At 44.8% G+C, this 24,791-nt stretch overlaps 2 protein-coding genes across 2 annotated transcripts in view; both read right to left on the bottom strand.

Moving 5' to 3' along the window:
* Window positions 1–6,359: 6,359 nt before the first annotated feature.
* On the bottom strand, window positions 6,360–10,415 carry LOC131262349 (uncharacterized). The gene is made up of 2 exons (XM_058264337.1): window positions 7,152–10,415; window positions 6,360–7,109 (listed from the first exon to the last, which is right to left on the bottom strand). Exons 1-2 carry the CDS (start codon window positions 10,413–10,415, stop codon window positions 6,360–6,362), a joined length of 4,014 nt encoding a protein of 1,337 aa, XP_058120320.1.
* A 439-nt stretch (window positions 10,416–10,854) lies between these two features.
* Window positions 10,855–24,791, bottom strand: part of LOC131262350 (receptor-type tyrosine-protein phosphatase kappa) — a 98,540-nt gene continuing 84,603 nt past the window's right edge. Inside the window, exons 3-16 of the mRNA XM_058264338.1 lie at window positions 23,767–23,891; window positions 22,485–22,508; window positions 21,969–22,249; window positions 21,719–21,853; window positions 18,162–18,306; window positions 17,016–17,178; window positions 15,959–16,094; window positions 14,487–14,736; window positions 14,096–14,172; window positions 13,740–13,871; window positions 13,420–13,641; window positions 13,225–13,319; window positions 11,013–11,148; window positions 10,855–10,935 (exon numbers count right to left, since the gene is read on the bottom strand). Of these exons, the coding sequence (XP_058120321.1) occupies window positions 10,855–10,935; window positions 11,013–11,148; window positions 13,225–13,319; window positions 13,420–13,641; window positions 13,740–13,871; window positions 14,096–14,172; window positions 14,487–14,736; window positions 15,959–16,094; window positions 17,016–17,178; window positions 18,162–18,306; window positions 21,719–21,853; window positions 21,969–22,249; window positions 22,485–22,508; window positions 23,767–23,891 (2,002 nt within the window). The remainder of the gene's footprint in view (window positions 10,936–11,012; window positions 11,149–13,224; window positions 13,320–13,419; window positions 13,642–13,739; window positions 13,872–14,095; window positions 14,173–14,486; window positions 14,737–15,958; window positions 16,095–17,015; window positions 17,179–18,161; window positions 18,307–21,718; window positions 21,854–21,968; window positions 22,250–22,484; window positions 22,509–23,766; window positions 23,892–24,791) is intronic.

Genomic DNA, 24,791 nt, shown 5'->3' with positions numbered 1-24,791 from the left:
ACACGTGCATAGAGCGATTAACGGCATTATTGCGGTGGTTGCGTTAATGTGAAGACGCATTACTACCGTATTTCAGCCCATAGCAATACATTATTTTTAATCGTTATTTTAATGTTGTTCTTTCATTCATTCAATTCTATAGTAAAACGTATGAAGAACAAAGAAAATGAAGAAGCAAAACGACAAATAAAAAAATAACTTAGTTTCATGCATGCAATTTCATTCCATTAGCTTGACGCAATTTCATTCCGCAATAAAAACAATCCCCATGCATGCATCGAACACATACACCATTCATATCATTGACTACGAACAGCTGTTTGCGAAACCATTCGTGCTTACACCTGAGCGGAGCAAAGTAGTGCGCCATGATGGGAGAGAGAATGGAACGTCATGGAAAACGATGTCCACTCCTCCTAGGTTAATATTGGATGTTAAACCTCGAGCATCGCCAACTGACAAATAGCCCAGAGTGATTATAGCACTGACTTATCCTATCGAGACAACATGACGACTAAATAATAGAAAAAGACGCATTGGTGAGAATTGAAGACGAGCTGGGAGAAAGAGTGGTGGCTGGACATAGTAGAGAGCGGAATAAGAGAGCAACTATGTTTTTGCTCTTTTTTTTCTGGCGCGCTTGGTGTGCGTGTCACCTCTGAATCAACGTTGTGTGCGTGTAATCCGACCCTTAGTTAAGCGGATATCGGGGGGTCCGAAAGAAAAAGGCAAAAAACTGCTCGATTTTCAGGGTACCGCCGTTCGCTGGGTAGGTTTAACGAATAAAATCAAAGTACACATTGCGATCAGTTCAACGATCAAAATAACTCATGGAATGTGAAAAAATGCGATATGAAGAAGATACCCTCATTTTAACAAACACGTTTCGTGTAGCATTGTAGCAACAAAGTGTTGTGCCAAACATATGTGCCTTTGGATGACCAAACCGCTTTACCCATCTCGTCCAACCTCATTTACTAGATGACTTTGCAACATATCGTATATGGAACTGCGTCCTCAGTAAAGTTGTGGCTAATGAGGGCAGAAGCTTCCGGTAACCGTATCAACTGGAACCAGCTACTTGCTAACGCGTCGTTATCCTTTTGTTGGTAAACAAAACCAGGAACGATTGTCAAAAATTAATTTCAACCCGCTAGGCAATTTCGAGCAAATCGTCCTCAAAAACGTCCTCCATGACACAAACATCGAGCAGTTTTGTATGGTGAGGAGGACAAGGAGGACGATTGCTCGAAAAACGTCCTCCTTTTGTTTCATCCCCATACAAAAATGGAGGACGTTTGTTCGCGCGGAGGACGTTTTGAGAACGATATTTCGAGCTGCCTGGCGGGAAAATGGCTGCCACGACCAGGCCTTTGAGCTTACCTCCCTTAGAACCCACCTTGGTATAAATAGTCTAGTTTTCAATTTGCCAAATTCGCACCCCCGGATAATCGACGTTTCACTGTATAGAGTTTAAAATATTTCAGCCATATTGAAATATTTCACTAACATGAGAAAAACGTTCAGCCGTTATTAAATTTGAAAAATAATCAAAAAATGTACGCTCCAGGATATATTCCAACGATGTTTTAATTAAAAGAAAAATTTATTTTGTTTCATCGGTTATAAAAATAAATTACAGAGACACAGTTCCAACAAAAAAGAAACATTCAACGTACAATTTCAAATAAATACTAACTTATCCCGATACACTTAGGGTATATCTCCCAGCACTCTCGTGCCGCAATCAATATGGCAAAAAAAAGAATATATTCAAGATAGCTTGTATTTTTTTACTGAAAAGATTAAACTTTCCTATACTCTTAAATGACCGGCGCATGGAAACACAATACATAACATTTAACATTTGCAATGCATGGAACAAATATATTGCAAGGACAACACGATCGTCAGAATGCAGGTGTTCAGAAACGCTTGTTTCAAACACCTATCCATGTACACCTGTCAGATCATCGGGTCCCAGTGCTCGGCACGCTGCCCGGCTATATTCAACACGGATTCTCCTAAGGTATGATTAACTGTTGCGGTCGAGTTGCGGCGTACTACACTTTTCCTATGAATTTTATCTAGACACATGGATTGAACGAACGGCAAATCACATGGCACAACAACTTCACTTTTAATTGTCGTCATGATACGGTGTACAATTTGATATTGTTCTATTATTGCCTAGGTGACTGTAAAATGTACCGTTCGAGGCGCATACGGAACCCTCCTCTGTACACTGCTGATCTTCCGGGATCAGGTTTGGATAGTAACCTGCATTTAATTCAGATAACGACAGCATCCTTCCTCAACTGCTCAGCTGTCATCCTGTTTCCCTTATTTATGTGCTAATGTTCCTCCTCGTATTATATTTGTTGGCATGAATTTGCAATCTTTATTTCATTCTCTTGTGTCACATCCTCTTTGGCATCGATTGCCTTTTAAGGTGAAACGAATCTGTATAAAAATATAAACTAGACACATTTTGCGCATGTCAACAATTCCCTCTAATGTTCATTTTATTTTCCCTACGTTTATAATCCATCTAAATGTGTTGGGATTTAGGTGTGCTGCCTTACGTTTGAGTTGTTTAATGTTGGACTTAACGATCTTTTATTTTTCCACTTAGCCTCAAAGAGGTCTTGTTTTTATTTCTGCATGGCGCCCGTTGGAAACGAGAATGACACACCACTCATTTCAGCAACAATAACGTTTTTCTCTAAATGGCGAAGGGAACAGGAAAGGAGAGAGAGGAAGGGGTGGTTGTTGCTGATCGAATGGTACGTTTCGTGAGAAAACACCATAAAACATAGCCACACACCATTCGAACATCGAGAGACTGTTCCGTCAAGGGTTAATAAATACATCCAATAATGCCAACATGATCGATATTATCGATGCGAGCGTTTCCTGTACGCGTATCACTTGAATCTTGGATTTACAGGTTTACTTGCTATTATTTTACCATGTTTTATGTGTAATAGTTAATTTCTTCCTTCCACATCCGGCACCAACATTTAGGTTTCACCTTGTTTTTCTTTTGTCCGTTATAAACTATCTCTTTCGCACACACATACCAATGTTGTGTTTTTTTCACAGTTTTTCAATATATATATATATATCTTTTTTTATTTAAAATCTGTTCAGTTAACAACGAAACCAATACGACGAACAAATACATTATTACAATGGGTACGATATAGGTTTATAACGACGACATCAACAACGAATAATACCCGCCCCATGGCGTCACCACGAGTGTCATTTTCCTCCCTATGGGGCACCTCTTTAAAATGCTTGGCGATAACATGCCTTTCTTTCGCTCGGCAAAGCAGGGATTAAAAGCCAAATCCGATCAACAAGTACAAAAAGATGCAGGTGTACTAGATAATGAGAACTCCAAGAGTAGGTCTTTGATTTTCCTGCTTTGCAGATGTGGTTGCGCAAAACGAATCTAGTCTAGGATATTTTTTTGCTAAGAGAAAAACGGAGACAAACGCTGCTATACATTATTGTTAAGGCCATTCGATTGTGCTAAGTGCGTGAATGTAAAAAAAAACAGCTCTAAAAGTCCCTACTCCGCCCTTTGCGTGGGCTATGTATGCCCAGTTATCCTTCCATTCTCTCCTGAGACTTAATGCGTATAAATGTTGTGCGTTTCAGACTAGTCTACAGACGGGCAGTACGTTTGAAAATTACTACTACCCGTTTCCTCGCTCAAAAAAGCTAGCAAAGATATTTGTTTGATAGTCGCGCTAGAAGGACACAGAAGGATTCAGCAACAAGCAACAGCCAAACAGGGGAAAAGCTATCGAAAATTGTCCACCATCTGGTAGAGTTTAAAAGTAAATCGTCTCCAAAAAGCTATCACTTTAGCCTCATGTGCCCTGTTGGTTGGTTTGGCAGCCAGACTTTTTTTGTTAAGTCGTCAGCATTCAGTTAACTTTCATTTTACGTTTCCGTCCGGACCTCTGGAGTCTTTCTTAATAGTCTCACGTTTTTGTTTCCGTACCTTAATCGTCGTTAAATATGTTTAGAAAAGCAGAACGAGTCACCGGTGGAGGAAAATGACATCCGGGGACAATCATCCCACAATTTATGCGGGGTTCGAGAGGAACAAACAAAACAATTTCTGATTGTTAACGGACATTACACTTTCATTGTCGCACATTTCGGGTAGCTTCTGGGTGCACGGCAAGGACGACATCAAATGATAGTTTTTGATTACATCTAAACTCCAACCACTCCAACAGTCCTATTCGCTTGGCTATACTCTTACAAACAATCGGCGAGATATTCTGGGTGTGCGTGTGTGTTTCGTGTATGTTTCACATACATTCCATCAAACATTTAAACTGTATCACGTTTTGCCGTATTTAGATTTCAGTTTTCCCGTTATTCTAACGCTATAATATAGAAAATAAATTGTAACATTATTGAAACTGGTACCACTCGAGACAATGGTTATAGCATTTTCCTAATTTCAATCGCACCGCTGGCGTTCCATAAAAATGGTTCAATTTCTAATGAAAACTAAACGTGCTGCCGACCTGAGAATTTAATCCTCTTTGTTATGCTACAAATCAGAAATAAAAACTAAACAATACAAAATTCTCCGTCCGTGCGGGGCAGGATGTTAACTTTGCACAATTTTATTCTAAAACTTTCTCCACAAAGCTTTCCGGCCCTCCCGAAGGCTTCTCGAGATCAAGAGTCGTCTTGGCCAGCCAAAATAAATTCCAAAAATAATTTTACACAACAGTACAAACGCTGCATGGAATAACAACAATAAGGGATTTCTGTTTTCAAATTTACAAACTTACTTTGCCTAAAGTCCGATTTAAATTATTTCCCCGTTCCATCATTCTTTTCTTCTAAATATTAACTTTTAATGTTGTTTTTTTTTAATTACACAATGGCTAGTGTTCTACACGGTGCCAATTGTAGTTCCTAGAATTATCCTATTGAAGATTTAGAACGTTTCATCTTTTGCTCGGTTTGCGATTTACAAGGTTTTGGTTTTTTGTTGTGTTTTTGTTTTGTGTTTTTGGTTAAATTTATCTACGCCCGTTCCGTTTTGCCACCAAAGGGTTGCCCACTGTTGATGCGTTAATAAATTCCGCTTTTGTCTATATACGATTTTGCTAACACGTGATGATGAATAGGGATGAAACTTGAATCGTAGATACATATCCCATATACTACACATGGAAGGTAGACCGGGAAAGAAAGGGTAAACAATTTTTTCCCTTTTTTGTGACATTCGATCGACCGGTACAGACACCTTTTTCCAGCTCATGGAAAACTCAAATGGGTTAACAATATGCGAGTCTAGTGGGATGAAATTGGATAGCGGACTGTGAACAAGGTCACGTTATGGGAAAGTTAACTATAATATCTAGCTCTTGTATGTTATTTATGTATGTTTTCTTCTAATATCTCTTCATGTAACAAAAAACAAAACTATCCCCTCCATTCGTGGTCCCATCGGAATCGAAAAATCGTCAGAACCTAACCTGGGCTAACGGTCTCTCCCGCTTTTGTTTATCGAGGGGTGGGGCTGACTATATTTCTCGCTATCTTAAGTTTCTTCGTCTTTGTGTTTGTTATTTGGTAGTACAACAAAAAATAAAACCAACAACTTCGTTTCCTTAATGAATTGTTTCTTCGATAGGAAAAGGCCAAGCAGTTGGCAAAAACCAACACCAGAAACAGAGCAAATGGACGATTCGGGTAAATGCGTCCATAGTTGTTTGGAACTAAGTAGGCTGGAAGGAAAAACCCATTATGCCGTCGTGGTAGCCATCTTAGGGCGCACCTCCTTCCGCTCGTAGATGCAATTTATACTCTATAAATCTATATCTTAGGCTCGGTATAAACGTGCGTATTTACATGGGTGGTGTATGTCGGGTGAAGAGATGAGATGAGAAGAGTCGGTAGAGTGTGATAAAAGGGTATTGGATGACATCTTACAAAACTACAACAGGTTGTTAATCCTACGAACGGAGCGAATCGTATAAAAAATGGTTTGCAGGAAAAAAGTCGCTCGCTTGTGCGTTCCGCATCGTCTCGCTTTCTATCGCGGTCATCTTTCTTCTCACCGTTTCGTTTCTACGCAACAATCTACAAATGGCTAAAATACCGCACCGACACACACACACAGAGCGACACCGTGCAGGAATGCCGCGCCAAAAGCTGCGGGTCCACTTCCGGCATCTGACCGGCTCGGCCGGTGGCGGTGTGTCTAGTGTGGGGATGAAGAACCTTGGCGTAACCTCGCTTTGCGCTGCCTCTTACACTACTACTGGCAGCACCCATAGTGTTAGGATTATTGTTACAGTATTACTTAAATTCTATAATGGAAAACATTTGGTTTTGTTACGCAAGTTACCTAACGACTGGCTGCGTGCCTTCTTCAGCAAATCACTGCTGCTGGCCGGACCTTTCGCGCCGGGTTCGGCTACGTCCGTTATAACCGAGGGAGCGGTCAGCGCGGTCGGGGTGGTGGAGGCGGTTTTGGCGGCACCAGTCGAGCGCGTTCCCTTCAGTTTCACCTTCACGAAGCGTCCGCTTCCGCTCGGTTCTAGTGTCCGCGGTTTGGCACTTTCTGGCGGATTCTGGTGGGCTGTGGATGGATTCGAGGAAGGTTGTCGATCTTGCGAAGAGACTCCTGTTGTTGGTGGTGGGGCTGGAACCGACGAAGGGGGATGAACTTGCCCATTGCCCTCACCTGCGTCCTCTTTCGTCGGTATGCAGATATCATCGGCGTCGAGATTGATGTGCTCTAACATTTGCATCGAGTAGCGTGTCGGAAGATCGCTCAATAGCTTCAGGACGTTGCCGAGTTGCGTTGGATCCTCCGTTGGAGCAGCGTGTGGCGATATGGACTGCGGTTGATCTGCCGCCGAACCCGCCGACGAGGCAGCTGCTTGGAGCGACTCCGTTTCCGCACGCGAAAACAGTAAGTCAAACTCTTTGGTTATTTCCGAAGTAAACTCGGATATTGCCGGATCGAGCAGGTACGGTTCCTCATCCAGATCGACAATCGTGTACTGTGCGTTGGTACCTCCTTGCTGATCTTGCCCCAGCTCATCGTTGCTCAACTGCGCGGCCACCAGTGGTCCACCATCGCCCGTCGGTGTCGCCAGGGTTTCTTCGCATCGTTCCTGAAGCAGCTCAGCAATGCGCACAATATCACCGTTGCCGGAAGCGGATGGTTCGTCCAGTGGAAGTTGCTCGTCGGAGAAGGATTCCTCCGGCGTTAGTGTGAAGTCTTCGATGTTCCAACTTTTAATCCGAGGACCATCGGAATTCGCTTCGGCTACCAACGGAGGTCCTGCAGTGGCGGAATCAGCCACCACCGGAGCACCACCTCCCGAGCTACCGTTGGCCGTTTCCTCGAAGATTTCACTCTTCAGCGACAGACTTAAGCGGGATGTACTACAACTGTCCAGGTTCATGTTGCGCACCGTGTCGAAGGCATAGTCCGTCAGCGTGGACTTGTTCAGCGTCCCACTAGAGTTGCTTAGCAGATCCAACGAAGCCGTCCGTTCCAGGGTCGTCACGCAGTCCGACTTCAGGAAGTACTGCTCCATTGAGGCACTGTGCGGCAGAGCGTCCCGCTCAGGGGTCGACCCTTTCATAGACTCCAGGATGCTTTCCTTCGAGCAGATCTTATAGATCGTTAGCGTCTCCTTGTCCGGCAGAGCATACCGCTCCAGGTGGAACTCTTGTTCATAGTCTTCCCCGGATTCCCCGATCCGATCCAGCAGCTCCTCTTTCCGTTCCTCTTGCTGTTGCTCAATCTCCTCATCAACTTCGGCGATGTCGTAGTCATCCCCACTGACACTGTTATCGAACTCGTTGTTGCTGTGGTGGAACAGGAAGTCCTGAATGATCATCTTCTTGCTTTCGGACTCGTTCTGTGGCATCAGGTAGATCTCATCACAGTCCGAGTCCATCGATGACACCAACTCCATCGGCGGTGGCAACTGAAGCCGTTGCAATCTTCTCCTCTCGGCCTCAGCCTCCTGCTCCTCCAGCTCATCTTCGTCCTCTTCGTCGAACTCGTTCTCTTCGATTTCCTCCTCTTCCGCTTCCTCCTCCTCCTCGCCCTGGTAGTCTCCCTCTTCCTCTTCTTCCTCGCCCAGCTCCTCGTCTTCCTCTTCCTCTCCCTCTTCGCCCTCCTCTTCCTCCTCTTCCTCGTCCTCTTCGTCCTCCATCCGGTACGGATACCGCTGTACGAACGTACCATCCGGCAGCGCCATCAGCCCGTTTCTCTGATAGTAGATATTTTCGATGCTGTAGTGCTCGATGTCCTCCTCGTAGTACTGCTCGTCCTCGTACAGGAATTGATTGTACTCTTCGTTAACGTACTCGACTTCCTCGTCCTTCTCGTCGTGGTAGCACACCCCATCGTAGCTATCCTCGTACAGGGTGTCCGTACGGAATGAAAACTTGGGTTCGCTCTTCTGCCGCAGTAGCTTAAAGTTACGCCTCCGGTACTTCCGGATCGCACCCAGATGACGCTGGGAGTCGTTATGGCTCGAGTCGGTACCGCTCCCGTGGCTGTCCGTGTCCGTGCGTACCGTTTCGTGCTTGTACAGGCCGCTAAAGTCCTGCGAGCAGAACTTTTCATACAGCTCCATCGCACTGAGTCGCACGCTACCGGTCGGATTGTAGAATGCTTCTGAGAGCGGTGAGGTGCAGGTCGTTTCGAGGTTCAGACAGGCGGTACTATTGTTTTTCAGCGAGCCCTTCTTCGAGCTCTTGGTCGACTTAGTCCGATAGTAGCTGATCTCGTTGTTCGATTTTGACTTGTTGGGGGAACTTTTGCCGGTGAACAGGAACTTCTTGCCCTTGAAGGTAAAACCAGACCCCGAGGACTTTTTACTACCGAACAGTGACGACTTTGACGAGCTGATCGATGCCTTCGACTGAGAGTGGATTGATTTGACCGGCGAACGGGTCGCGTTCGGGATGCTCTTGGTCGGAGAGGTAAAGGTCGGTTTGCTCCCCTCGGGGGGACCGGGTGGACCAGGTTTCTTCTCGTACAGCGCTGACGTACTGAAGCGCTTGCATTTGAGCAGTTTGTTCATGCGCTTAAACCGACCAATATTCTTCTCGAACAAATGCCCGAACGGTCCATCACCGGTAGTGGATGACGCGGACGATTTTCCTCCTCCGGCCCCATCGGATGCGGATCCCAACTCGAGGTCCGTTGGACGATCGGCTTTCGATGCAGAAGAACTCATCGGAGGTGCACTGCTGGTGCTACCCTTCACCCGTTGTTCTGTGCCATGTTCTCCGGTTTGGGGTTTGCCATTGGCCGGTGCATCTTCCGTAGATCCTGCCGGGAACACCATATCGAACGTGTTCTCGTAGCTCTGATTTTTCCATGCATTATAGTCCGGTGCACGCTTTTTCCCCACCTCGTCGAGCGTGTCACTGTCGCTCTTGTATTCCCGCTGCAGATTGTTTCGCAGGTGCATCCGATAGTCCTGTTCCATCTGCTCCAAGTCCATCGTGTCCGAGAACACGGTATCGATCTCGTCGGTGGAGATATTCTTCGAGCTTTCGTCGGTGGACTTGTGCGTCTCGGACGACGGATTGCTGCTGCGGTACTCGGCAAACTGTTCCCGCCGGCGATCGCGTGTCGGCGTGTACTGGGAGCTCGAGACGCTCGATTCTTTCTCGTAGATGTTGCCCTTCAGGAACTCCGAGTCTGTGCGTACAATTTTCTTCGATTTGCGCAGTATCGGTTTGCGCACCGGTGGTGACGCTTTCGCGGAGGGAATCATCGAACGACCCTCTTCGAGAGATTTGTTCTGGGGCATGATGCCACCGGCGTTTGGCTCGTTGGTGGTGGTGGTGGTGGACGTCGTAGGATGGCTCACGTGCACCTCCGTATGGCTGGTGGACTTGGTAAGTCGTTCGACGCTCGAGTTTGCACTGGAGTCCTTGGTAATATATGAACCCGTGCTGAGGCTGCGGCTTTTGGCGGTGGTGTGCGCTTTGCTGGTGGTCGGTGGAGGTGATGGCTGTGCGACGGGCGTCCCAGAGTGGCCCGGAAGGACGAAGCTATTGTTGCTGTGAAGCGGGTGTAGATGATGGGGCGATGATAGACCCGGTTGTTTCGTAAGGCCCGACGATGGCGATGCCGAGAGGGCACCAGGACCGCTACTAATGAGATCACGACCGGGTGGTGAACCGATTGGAAGCATTACCGTCGTGCTCGGAGGCGGTGCGCCGCCAGTGGATCCCGCCAACCCAGCCATGGTAGCGGCAACGAACGGGGCAAAGCCCACACTGAGGCCTACACTGCTCCCGATCGAGGTGGTGGTAGTGGCCGTTTCGTCGATCGTCTGTGCAAACAGCTGCGTGTTGATGATGCGCTCGTTCATGTTCATCGTCTTCTGGCTGAGGCGCGAGATCTCGTTCGTGATGTCGAACGTGCCGACCGTTTTGAGGCGATCGAGGCGACCGCGGGCGGTACGTTTCGGTGGATCGTTGCCGCCCAGGCTGTACAGGCGGCCCTTCTTCTTGCGCTCGCAGATGCGCCCGTTCTTATCGATTACAAACTTTTTGTCGTCAAACGATTGACAGTGCTCGTAGGACTCTCCTTTCTGTAGCTTTCGGATGTTCTTTTCCACGATTACACGACCTGCGTTCGATAGTTCTTTGGAGAGTTCGGAATTTGAGTACTCGGGCGTAAGCGGGATGCTTTTCCCTCGTCCAAATTCAATAAACCTAGGGGAAGAAGAATGGGAAAATGTTCAATCTACGAAACTGATTGCACACGAGACGATCCATTACTACTCACCACAGATCATCGTGTAAATCGCTTTCTCACTTCTTTTCTTTCAAGTCTTTATTTAGATAATGCAACACGTAGTGCAGCACTAGATCGTAGCAGTATTTGTATTCAGTCTGTGGAGTAGGACGGGAAAGTAAAAGGATAGCATTACAACGGTATACATCGACCCCGAGCTAGTCTGGGAGCTTACCATATTATCTACGAGTTGCGGCCGATGCCTTCGTACGGTTTTGACAGCCTGGAATACGTCCACCTCGCCATGTTGTATAACTTGCTCTATGCAGGCGTTGGCAGCACAGTACACACCGGCTCGACTGCGGCCATCGCTGTAAAGAAAAGAAAAATAGTCCAAATAATCCAACATAAAACAGAATTAAAATAGCTCCAAATGGTTTCAGCGAGGGAAAAGAGCGTTTAAAAGTAAAAAAAAAATACAATCGAAGGCCTCAAGACGAAAAACGTAGTTGAAAATAAACACAGGGAGTTTATATGTAAATTTTTCGTGTTTTATATGTTGTACATGTTAATATGTTAGAGATTTGTATAATTTATCTAAGAGGTATGAAATGAAATAAATGAAGAACAATTTGGCCCGTGATCAAATTTTACCTATTGCTTTTTACACGATAGCTAAAGCGTTCACAATACTCAAAAGTTCCCAGAACTACGCAGTTTTAATGCGTTCAATAAAATTCTAACAATAAACAATTTTAACTGCTAAGTAACGCCAACATAGATTTGCTATAATAAAACAATAAGAAGTCTAATTAAAAAGTGTGTTAATTAGAAGAAGAAAATACAAAAACTGTAGTATTTAAAAAGGATAAAAGATTATAGAATCAGTGTATAAATTAATGAAAACTCTGAAATGTTTCTAGCTGGTGTATGATACTTTCCGAATCAGAATTCCGAAAATTGATTTCAAAATGGTTCAATATCAGTGTAAAAATATTAAAATATCGTTTGTATCGTCTCCTTTCTGGAAAAATGAGCCTACTCCTGGTTAATTCAATTAATTTTGTTTGACACAAAAAGAGAAAAAAAAGAAAAATGTAAGGAAAAATTCGACTTACCGGAAAGAAGGGATTGTAAATTAATTAATTATGATTAGTGTTGGGTCATGTGCTACTGTGCTACCCAACACACTCAGCACAGTAAAGTGTGGCACCACACACGACACAGAAAAAATTGTGTTACCACAGTAAAGTTTCATACCTTATACCTACAAATTGTAAGAACCGTTCTATGGTTCCTTGGTACACGAATACCATTGCTACCACAGCGTAGGAATAAAAAGTATAAACCAGTCTTTCGAATGTTGAACATCTTTATCACACAATCTTTACATTATTATTTTCATAAAAAACTGCCATATGAAAAAGGCTATGATTGATGCGCGATAGGAACAAATCCAAGTAGAAAAGCAATTCAAATGTAACGCATGTTCTTGAAATAAAAATGCAAAGTTTTTTGAACAGATTAGCTTTTAGCGACTAATCATTTCGTATAAGGAACACATTTTAAACACTGGCTCGAATTGCATATTATATATTAAAGTGTTGAATGGAAGTGTGAAGGCCTAAAACCCTTATCTAGCAAACATAATATCAACGCAAATTATGCACCTTATCCAAATTGTTCCTTAAAAACTGTGTTCCAATTTAGTATTGTTCAATTCTGAGTTACTTTTGCATCCTTGTGTGTTTTTTTTGCACGCAGAGTTATAATAATCTACATACACTTATTGAATCGATCACTTTGGACACATTGACCATTTTGAATCGAATGGGTGTTGCTGAATAAATAGAGACGTTGTATGACCGTATGACACTTTACTGTGCTACCACAAATGAACAGCACAGTAAACTGTGTGTGGTACCACAGTACGGCACATCAAAAAGTGTTACTTGACCCAACACTAATTATGATATCAAATTACAAATGTAGATTTCATTTTGCTTAAGCTATTGAAAATCTGTAATGGCACATTTGGGCAAAAACCTGGCTAACAGTTGATTACAGCATCGGACATCGGACTCAATTCAAGTGGTCGCACGAATAAAAAGCTCTTGGCCAGGAAGTACGATGTACTTGCTAGCGGAAAGGTAGTGATCGATTTCAATTAATGTGAAGCACATGGCCCCCGGGCTGTACCGACTATCCGGAGGGTACGGATATTCCGCACCACTTCATTTACCAGCCCCGTGTATTCTTCCCCACCATTGAATTCCAGGTGAAAATCCGACAGAAATGGCGGATGGAAATTGATTTAAAGCGAAAACGGTTTAATTGAAAAAAAAGAAAAAACAATAGGCCAAGGGGCGAGCAGACAAAATCGGAGGATGTAACAAATGAAATTCGGAAGTTCGTGGCGGGAAAAGGGACTTGATTGAAATACGTACGGTGACACGACGCAAACGGGACCGTAGTCGGTTTTCTGTCTCCATCGCTCAACCATATTCATCAGCTCGACCAGCGAGTTGGTGGACGTGGGAACCTGCAAGAAAAATCATCACATACCGTGTACGATTGTTATCGGCGATAAGGTGCTTCACCCTACATCGTCGACATGGGTCCTTTGGCCCGCGTTCTCTTACCTTGTGACCCATCGGCCAGCAGGTGAGCTGGAAGAGCTGCACCGTTCTCGGCGGTGCCTTTACGCCCGCCATCAATTCCGTCAGCGAGATGACCTTTTTGTTGATCCGGAAGATCCACGACTTGATGTTGGAATAGTGCTGGTGCGAAATATGATCGATGGTGAACACCGGTCCGTACTTTTTCGAGTGACGACCCTCGGGCCAGAAGGCAGGATATTGTTGCTGTTGGAGGGGAGGCCAAACCGGATTTAGTGAAATATTAAGGAGAACGTTCCAAAGTAGGAAAAGAAGGCAAAGGTGCACGGTTCCGTCGTACTTACCGAATTGTGCGGCGGCTGGCAGAGCACGACGACGGCAGAGCATTCGTGGTCGTAAACGAGGGACCAGAATTCACCGCACGTCTTCTGGAGGGGCCATTCCGTGACGATATATTCCCGCGGTTTCGTGTAGCCCTGTTCGAGGTTGGACGAATTGAAGCGAAAGGGGAGAAAGGTAAGTAATGTAACGTAGTAACAAAAAAAGAAAAAAACGCGCATGACGAGGAGGGCCTGGGAAAAACATATCCGCGGAAATTGTATGGAGCAAGAAAACGTATGCACAGCACGGGGCAAGGGAAAACATGTCTTGAAAGACTTGAAAGACAGTCGCTTTCGGTGGAAGATTGCGCGGTACTTACGTCAACGAACACGGCGTTAATGTAGTCGGTAAATGAATTTCCCTGAAACGAGCTAAGGTAAGGACGGAAGTTGTCAGCTGTTGGTGTGCGCGTGGTACGGTAACACCCCCCGTATATGCAAACGACCGCAATTTCGTGTGTGATTTTTGGAGACGCGTCCAACGACGAGTCAGATCACCGGAAGCAGAAGATCATTAGGGAGAAGGAGAGAACAAAAGAAAATCATTAGTAACACTCTGCCGTAGTCGATGTTTGTGTCGTTGTTCGTAATTGAATTAAACTAGTAGTTTCTTTTTTGCCTTTTTAACTTTTCAGCATCCTTCATCAGGTGCTGGGTAAGTGAAATTTTCACTTTACCGACACCGCGCACGGGGGGCGCGAAGGTACTTACGTGGTACACAGAGGACGTCGCGGTTCTTCTCCCGATTGTCCCCGCGGTGGCCACCGGCACAGTCGCCGATGGTGAACCGAGGTGTCTGCTTGCAGATCTGGGCGTATTCGCGCTGGTACGAGTTCATCTTGCTGACCGGATCCTTGAGGCTCTTCTCCTTCAGCCGCTGCGACAGCTCCGTCACCGGAAACCACGAATTGCCGCAGATAATGAACTCCTCCAGCGTGTCGTATACAAACTTGTATTGCTCCTGGAGGACGGCAACAGAGAGAGAAAGTGAGGAAAGATAAGAGTGTTGTTTTTGCTTTGGTTGTCTTTCGGCAGTGTTTTACATCAGCATAAATTTATTTCCATCCCTTCGGCCCAACAAGAGCGATAAGCAAACGAGCACGGGCGTAGGGAAATGTGTCGGCTGTTCGATGGCACTTCTTCGTGGAATGATTTGTATGCGCGCTGAGTTGGTGCAGAATGGTAGCCATAAATTCTACAACAAATCAGACCAACACCTCATACGAAATGCTTCGTTATAATGATTTATGAAGAACGTTCTCATGCCTTTGCAAGGCAAAGACGCGCTGGTGCAATTGAATACACAATTTGTAGACGTAGATAGATCGATAAACGAAGAGGAAACAATCTTGTTGAACCCATAAATAAGATAAAAACGCATATAATGAATCCGTTAGAAAATGATTCAACAATAAATACACCTTACATACGAACATAGAAAGAGGCATATTAATTTTCCAGAAAGGGCTGTAATCAAAACAGGAATATAAATAGCGGAGGCGTACTGAGAGGTTCGATCAAATCAGCAAATGGCACCAGCAATGAGCCGGGAATGCGGAACCATCCGTAACGGAACAGAAAAAAAAGTAATTTCTGATGCAGTACTTAAACAGATGCAAGCGCAATAAACCGGCAAACAGATCGGAGTTGGAAAAAAGAGGCAATAAAAGAGAGTCACAGCATAATGCAAATTGATTTGTTGTCCCCGAAGAACTGCAGGAAATAAATGACATATTTAAATCATCCGTATCCTGGTTCGAGAGGGTCAAAATGGAAATGTCAACTGGTTCCGAATTGAATCAATTAGTGATATTTTTTTATTTTAAACTTTCCAGCAGAGATGCAAACGGAGCGAAGTCTGATGTGAAGAGAAGAAGCCTCTTGGATGAAAGGTATGTTACATGCACATCAATTTACATATTAAAACGTACTACCGCTTCCCCAACAATCCCTACGGTGCTAGCAATTTACAGGAATGCATTCCCGTGCACACGCAAGACTTGTTATTTATTTGGCAGGAAATGAAAATGGCTGCACAACCGGTAGAAATTCCTTCCATGCATCCAGTCGCTTGCTACGGCACGGCGAAGGGAAAGGTAAGGGATGTTTTGGTTGCGGTCCGGGGGTGGAGTAGGAAGAACGTGTGTCCACCACTCAACACTTTCCTGCACCGGGATACTTACCACATTCTCTATAAGGCCTTTCCTCGACTGGCGCAGCTTCTTCAGGTAGCCGAACACGTGAAACGAGTCCTCCTCCTCGGCCAGCTCCATGTTGGCGTCGATGGCGAGGTAAACGCCAGATCGGCCCCCACCGTCACTGTCGGCGGGAAGCAGCAGGGGGTCGCACACGAACGGAGAAAAGTTGTACGAAAGAAAACGGACGGTACGGTATGAGAGCAGGAAAAATAAATATGTTTATGCTAAGAGCAACGTGAGTGTGCGTACATGATGGAAAAGAACCACAGGCGGTTTATGTTGACGTTTCTGTCGTCGTCAAAAGCCACTCTTAAATAACGATAAGTTTCAAGAAGGTGATAAATAATTAAAGCTCCTACGAATGTGCCTGCATGACGTAGGGTTCCAAAAGTCTAAAATTTTCTCTAGTCTAAGTATGGCAATATATGCACCATAGGTGGCATTTTTGGACATGAAAAATCATGTATCATCATCGCTACGAATAACAACACCTATACAATATTTTGATGTATTGAGATCGATTATTTTTACAGAAATATGAAAATTGTACTGGAATCTAAATAACTTCATGATAAGTGATTCTAAAAATTGAACTATTTTTGTTATTATATTTTGAACTCAATAAACAGTTATTTGAGCAGTACATAACTTGAAAGATTTATATAATTTATTTAAATAAATTTTTGCACTGTGGTGGGAAAGTTGCAAACATGGGGTGAATATTAAAAACGTTGTGGCCAAAAGTGTTTTGAGACAAGGATGAAACATATTTGTTTTTTACGGTGCACGGTGGTGAAAATATCATTAGCTATCGAGGTTCTAGGCTTATATTTTGTTTTATATTCTATAAATTATATGCTACAAGATTAAAAAACAAATTATTATAATCAAATATAAAACATTCTGTCCTAACTATCATACCAAACATGTACACTAAGTTTGTTTAAAATATAGTATTCGATATCGTTTTTGATCAATCGAATTACATTAATTCTAACATTTTCGATGAAAACGCATTTTTTCCCTTCATCATTCGACTTACTTGCAGTGCACCAGCATCGGTCCGATCCGGCTGTTCGCTTTGATGATTGTCCCCACGACGGACCGGACCCGCCGGCGAAACTCGAGAATTGCATTGGAAAAAGGGCAGGTATGTGAATGCCATTCGGTGTAGTGAAACTGTAGTAATAATCGTTCCTCCGCCACTGCCTGCAATGGGAAGATAAGATCGGTGGGACGCGATGAGAAAATGGGTGAGCGCAAGGGAGCGGCCGGCGGTGATGCAAGTGGTTCCCGGTTATGAAAAAAAAACCCATGGTGCACCGTTGATACCCCTCCGGGCCAGCAGCAGCTGTGGATGGTTGGTGCAAAACATACAAAAATGGTAAAAGTGCACATTTTCCGGAACTTCGCCCAGACGGAAGCGCTTTGTTGCACGTTAGCGTCACGGGTGGTGTCGGTTGGGTTGGGATACCGGGCGCTAGGGGAGGGTGGCGACGGGACCAGTAGTAAAAAGTAAACATTGCTTAGTGTAATTGTCCCATTCATCTCACGGTTAATGAGCGAAACGTGTAAAATAAAATGTGTCCCCCATGTTTCCTAGCATGGTGACGATTTCTTTTTCTTTTTTTTTTTTGTTTGGTTTAGTTTCGCGAGTATTCTTAAGTCTATGCTCTCCTGTGTTTCGCCACGTGTATTCTGGAGGTACGCACGGGGAACCTGCTACGCTGCTGTACCCGCTGTGGCACGGTAGCACTAGTTTCCATTATCCTTACAACCCTGGCAGGCAGTAAACTTTCATCTGTGCTTCCGTCTCCGGACGATGTTGGAAGGATTGGATGGCGTGCGGGCACGAAACATCGCTCGGCGACAACTGTGCGGGTTGCATATGTTTTCTCGACGCCGTTTATGTGAGTCGAGAAATAACACCCACACGCCATGTTTAACAGCACTTCTGCTGTCGGCGGGACAGCGTTGGCGTGTCCGAAACAGGGGCTAAAATCTTCCACACGTCGACAGTGCAAGAAACTGAAAGCCAGTTTCGTCGTCATCGACCGAACTAATTTCCTCCACCTGACTTTTGCTATGCTTGTACTCATGGGTACAACCATGGAATTGTTTTATGTACCTCTTCTGCAACGATCTTCAGTACTTTTTCTTTAACGTTTCTTACGCCTCGACGTTCCACTTACATTGTCTTTATTGAGTTTAAACAGCCTAAACGTTCTTATGTGAAAATTCGCCAGCTCCTCCTCCGACTGTATCGTGATGTGCATGTCGCCGTAGATTTCCTCCTTCTCCTTGTTCGGTGGCCAGTATTGGACACACATAACCTGCAAAGGAAAAAAAAAATACAAACGCATAGGTTAGTACTGGCAGCAACATTCAATGCTACCTGCACCAAAATCAATCGATCATATCGTTAACTTTTCAATGGAGTAATCAAATCGAACTAAACACCTGCTACTTGGATCCAAAACAAATCAAATCAAATCGCTACCGTGACGGTTCGGGGAACCTCCTAACTGCAGCAGGGAGTTCCGTTTTTACTCGCGCGAGTGAGAAAAGTTTTCAATTTATTATCCCAATCGCACCGAAATTGTTTCCCATTTTCCGCGAATCCCAGGGCAGAAAAAAAAACGAACGTTCCTTATGCCATTAAACGAAGATGCGCGTGTCTCGCAAAGTTTGCTCGTCAGTTTTACGACCAAACCCCGGGAATGGATGTACCTCACCAAACGGTGGCGATGGTTTGTTCGCGTGCGGTTTATTCTATTAGTGTCGGGAATGAAAAAAGGAAAATAAACGAACTTCGAACATTGATTATGACGATGATTATGGTGATCCTGGCAGTCTTGAAACGTTACATCCAGGGTTGGGAGTGGAGGTGAAAATAAAAAAAAAACTTCGGGATGAATCTCTCCAGGAGTAAACCACACGATAGGAACCACGCAAATAGTCGCGATGGAAGTAGGAAAGTTTTCCGTGCAGGGAACGATCTCGCTCCTACCGTTCCCTTGGAACAAAACGATGGTCGTCGAGGGGGTAGAAAGCAAAAACATCAGTAAAGAAAAAAAAAAAACTTCTGGCTACAGGTAATCACTCTCCCGGGCTTTTCACCAACAAATGGTGCTTTTTCACGGGTGGTGAAATAGGGAAATATACAGCAAAGAAAAAAGACAATAGAGAAGGTACCCACGCACATGGGTAGTGATAAAGATACTAAAAAATGAAAAATTACACGAAACCTAAACGATGAAAAACGAGAGAAAAGCCAAATGGGAACAACGAAGTAGAAAACAGCGAAAAAGCGGAAAAGCTCGGGCTGGGAAAAGCTGCGCGAAAGCCAAAGAGCAGTTGCAGGTGAGTTATGGTGGATTTAATGGAAATTGAATGGAAAGTTTTGACCGGGAAAGTTGTATTCGCTGATGAGACAATGGAAAAATGGGCTGATGGCGTCCGCATGGCCACCACGGGCGCGCTCCTTTCCGTGTCCCAGCACCCGCTGTCACTTAATCGCTCGCCTCTCTAGGAAGGCTGTCGATATTCCTTTTCCACCCGGCCAGTCGCCAAAATGCGCCAGTTTTACGGCAGGCAAATAAAAGCACGCAGTTGTTAGCCCTTGCAAGCGTCCATTATCGAGGGTGGTGGGGAAATAGAGGCGAACGAGTTGGTTGGGAGTCTGAGAGACACGGTGGACCATCACCATCAGGGCACGTCAACGCGCCGGATAACCGATCGATGGAAAACGACAGCGAAAACGACCGGCCGGCTAGTGCTTCGGTGTTGCAATTGGGTGCTGAATACATTAATTTACACAACAATCGCATTAGTCGGGAAATTACAGATAAGCCGGTGCTGGAGTTGGGCGCGAGAAGGAGAACCGAAATGCGTCCGATGAACTTAATGGCGGCGATGCCAACAAAGTGAAAGGTTCATTAGGGAACGTTGGATTGGGAGAAATAACGAGAGTGGTAAACTTATTTATTTTCCCCATCAATGTACTATGCGTTGAATGTGTTTTAGAATCGTGTCAGGATGGTTACATCGGGTTCGATATAATAGCCTCATTTATCTACGCTAAGCTGATGATTCTGCTCGTCTGTTTTCAACAGCCCCGTTCCAGTAGACATAAGGTATAAGCATTTACTATTGAGCCTTTTACCAATCATACGCGACAATATTCCAAATATATTTCCCACATCCTAAACCCAATGCACGCATCACGAAGGAGCTCCATTTTCACGGCTTTAGAAACGCAACTCAATCATCCTATCGCGGCTTTAGAGGCTTTCTGCCATCGACAACAGCTTATGCTTTCTTTTCCAAAGGCTTTAGTGTGGGTTCAGATTTTTCACGTTGCCAAGCAATACGAACGCAAAATGTATACCAGTTTTCACCGGCCTAAAAGCGATGGAATCGACTCGACTTGACTGCGAACAAATGGGAAATATTTGCCAACCGAAGTGGCCATTCGGCTCAACCAACCGGCTTGGTTTTTGATGGGATTGAAACGCTGGTGGTAAACTGTAAAGCCTTCTCATTTTCCCTACCCATTCCCGTCCTCGTCACGAATCGCGAGTGTCACGTCAAGCGGGAGGACATTTGGAAAATGTAAGCCCGAATGTTTCGATTCGTATTCGACGATACCGAAATGAGAAAACGGAAACTGTTCGAGGGCGAACAGTAAGACAATGGATTGAGCGGGGACAAGTTTCCAGCGAGGCAAAGAAATGCGAATAAAATGCGACCTGGGTTCGGGGAAAAGGTGGGTTTTTCTTTCACTGCAATCATTCACGAAAGGAAAAACATTACGCGGAACTGTGACGCCTGACGTGAGCGCGAATGTGAAAGTAGAAGAAAAGCCGGTGAGCTTCGTGAAAAATGGCCATTGAAGCAGTCAGTTGAGGACGCGATTCAAAAAGCTTGCAGCATGTTTTTCCCGCTCGATTTGAATTCACTGAACACGTCCGCAGGGGGAAAAGAAATAAAAACAAAAAATAACATGCGAAATTAAGCGTTTCCGAGGCGCTGGGATAGGGATGGACAACGAAGAAGACGGTAAAAGTGGAACAGCCAAATGGCGAAGGAAAAATCTCGTGCTGCAGTCACAAAAGAAAACCCAATAACGGGAGAAATTCTAAATCCATCGCATGATGGACGATGGATTGCAATTTAAAAGAGGCGCTGCGGGCGCCATTTGTTTAAACGAGAATCGTTTGCGGGATTCGCACGAACGGCGTCGGGCGAACATGGTTTTTCTCCGAAACTCCGCAAAGGACTCCCTCCTTCCAGAGCGCGCGACGGTGCGGATGGTGCAAATTTATCGAATCAACTTTCGTGGATGGTCCGGACCGCAACACATCGGCCTAAGTGACCAATAAAAATGGTTGAAGACGGTCAACGACTCCGCGGTCGTCACCGAGGTAGGGAAAGTTTGGACCGCCGAGGCTCACCTTTTCCGGGAAATGTTTTTCGAGAGGTCAAACCGGGTGCGGATGTTGGGGTGGGGATGGTTGCAATGTGAATCCTGATAGCTTCCCACAAGGTTGGACGCTGATTGCGGGACGATAAGCTGTATGATGTATGGCTTCAAGGGGGGAATAAAAAGGAAAACCAGTGCGCTTTTTCCCCAAATTATAAACCTCCCCATTTATGTTACTCAAAATGAAAATCACAATTCGTGAGCTAGAAGGATTTGCGGAGTGAATTTAAAAACAAACCAATACTACCCGCCGCACCTACCTTTGTAAAGTCGAACGTCTTCGTGAGCATAACAATACAGCTACAGTTTTCTTGCCAAACCATCCTCCAAAAATCTAGCACCGTGTCCTCCGTTGGTCCCTGCGTTACGATATACGCGTTTGGCTTAAGTAAACTCTGCGAAATAAAGACGCCCGTCGTGGCGGAACGGAATAAATTATATTATATGCATTAGTGACCACCACCAAACCACCTCTTCCCGCTTTTGACTCTCCCCCCGGGCCCTACTCACATCCACATACGACGCATTGATGTAGTCCGAGTCCGGCGTGTTATCGTACTTGTCTAAAACAACCCTATTGTAATCGTATGGAATGCATTTGGGATTCTGGTTCTTGAGTGCATTGGCTTTGCGCAGGGCGTGCTTGCACGAGTTGGTTTCAACCTTCACAGCCGTCTGGAATTCGAGCTTGTAGAGTATTGGGAACTTGCGCCGCAGCTCGCATAGCTTCGCAAAGTGTCGCAGTTCGGTCGGTTTGTCGGGCATCGTCTGCGATAGGGGATTTTTCTCATCTGCAATATGGGTTGAAACAAAAGAAATTAAAACGATTTCTTCGCATGCTTTCTAAAAAAGATTCGATTTGTGGTTGTGGTTTCGGAACCGCGCGTGGAAAGTTTTTCAGCCGTTCCCCGGTTTCGGGCTTGCATCTCAGGAATGGTGAAAAAAGTCTCAATCTGTTATGAATCCACGGAGCGTTCCCTTCACGAAGGGAGTTTTCTTTCTTTTTCCCAGATTGGAAGTACTTACCTCGCGCTGACAGTTTAACTTTATCTATAAATAAGAGAAGAATGGTGGTAGAATCAAGTGAAGGAATTAAATTAGTAGAATTATTCTGTTCCGTTTCTCCTTCTTCCAATCCCTCACAACATCCCAGCAGAGCAGATCTCTTCATTACAGAATGAACTGAAGTTTCTTCGGTACTTTTCCATCATTTTTCCTCCCTCCCACTCCATTAGGTTGGCTCTGCAATTTTTCACGATTTGTTGCATCAACTTGCGCTAGTGTAGTGGGCGTAAAGTTTGCAGCGCAATAAAACTATGACACCCCTCCACGCCAAAAGGACCTCCGGCAGAGAACATTAATTGGATTGAGAGTGAGCTTGAGGCGACGATGGATGCGATATCGCGGACTTCCATTTTCCATGGACTACGCGGGGTTTCCATTTTTTTAACACATACCAGGGATCGGCACACGTTTCTTGAAAAGGGTCAAATGATGAAAGAAAACCAGAAACCGCGGGCCAGATACGTCAAACGATGTATGAATGTTTAGAAAGTGATACTAAGCGTTGTTTAATTAGGGTATCAATTATGTAAACCGCAAAGTAACATAATGTTAATATAAAATGTTTCAAAGTTTGACATGTATCCACTATATTTGATTTTTTTGACATAAATATGCTTCTAGAATATGCTATTCTTTTGAATATTATAAACAATATTCTGTTAGGTAATGGTGTCAACATTTGTATTCATTGTGTGTAGTTATTGTGGATGCAAAGTTAACATGTTATCTTGCCGGTTGGTTTTGGGCGAGATTCACGAGAGTTAGGAATTTTAGAACGATCAATGGGACCATCTGAAAAAAGTGTAATAAAGTTGCCGATGCAGTGGTCAATACATCGATTCGTTAAATAATTTCAAAGTACCTTTTTAAATAAGAAAAAAGAACGATATCGTGACAAAATACGATATGAATTCAAATGGTTTTTTGTATGTTATTTAAAAAAAATGTTTGAGTCGGATTTGGCATGCTGGCCGGACTTTGCCGACCCCTGCTCTATACTATGTGCACAGCGACTTGAATGGTTTTGTCACCATTTCTTTTTTGTGGCCAGGGAAAAAAACTGGAGTAGAATAGCTCGGGAAAGCTATAAGACTCGTTATTGCGGTTAGCTTTATTGCAGGTTGAGGAGAAAGCAAATTCCTTCCGTCCACTAAAGAATAGAGAAATAAAATGCTCTGGAGGTAGTGAAGGATTGGCCTGTGGAGCGTGTGGAAGCAGCGGGAAGGAAAAGGTGTGCACCTACCTAATGACAGCAAACCGCTATTTAACATGCTTAACTTTATAGTGTTTGGTATCGAAACTAAACTCGTGGAACTGAGTGTCTTTTTCTTCTTGGGCTTCTCGAGGTCGGCATAGCGTGTGGTGGACCTGCGGAAAGGGGGAAACAAAACGAAAAGATTAATTACGCCGTATGGAGCGATTTAAGCGGCGAAAATTTTCAGCTATTAGTTGCACCCGGAGCAAGTGAAAAATTAATTTAAATGAAGTCATTAAAGTCTCCCACAGCCGTGGCATGATGCGAAAACTAAATCCCGCGATGATTGATGGCTTATCTCCGAGCTGATGTTGAAGGCAGCGGCCAAGATCGACAAAATCTTGCAATATAATTTAATGTTTTCCCTCCCGCTCTGTCCCATCGTTTCGCAAACAAACTCGTTACATTTGCGCACGAGATAAACACCGCTTTATCGTGGCGTGGAGCGAAATTAGTTTGCACCCGGTAAATGTTTATTATTTTGTCAACCGTCCATCTGCACGGGCCACGGCCGGGCGGTTTGCGCGCACATGATGGATGGACGGCGCTGGCAACAAATTGACGTCACGGGGGCAACATTGCAAGGCAAACGTCGCCAAACCGCATCGCCGCCGGGGGCTTGGCAAACAATTTATAACCGAAGTCATTACTTGGCATGACATCGAATAAATATCCAGCGTTCGTTGGGTGTGTCCTAGGATGCAGCTGGAGGCGGGGAAGTTTGCAACGATACCAAACACGCCGCCATTATCTATCTGGCTGGTTTTCCTCCCCCCGCTGCCTCAGAAGACAAGCGTGAACCATCCCGATTACAATTGTGGCGAAAGGAAGGCCGAAGACGATGATGGTGCTGGTGATGATGATGATTGGGTTTAGATCTGAAATGCTTGATTGATTATTGCCAAACAGGCATCTTTCACTGGAGGTGGAGAGGGAGAGAAAGACAAACAGTGGAGGAACTCTCCAGAAGTTAAGCAACAGATACTGTTCCGAATAATCGATATCGCACTATC

The sequence above is a fragment of the Anopheles coustani genome, chromosome 2 (assembly GCF_943734705.1).
Source record: "Anopheles coustani chromosome 2, idAnoCousDA_361_x.2, whole genome shotgun sequence".
NCBI classification, from domain to species: domain Eukaryota; kingdom Metazoa; phylum Arthropoda; class Insecta; order Diptera; family Culicidae; genus Anopheles; species Anopheles coustani.
Note: the sequence above shows the minus strand (reverse complement) of the source record. Positions and strands in the feature narration are given on the sequence as shown.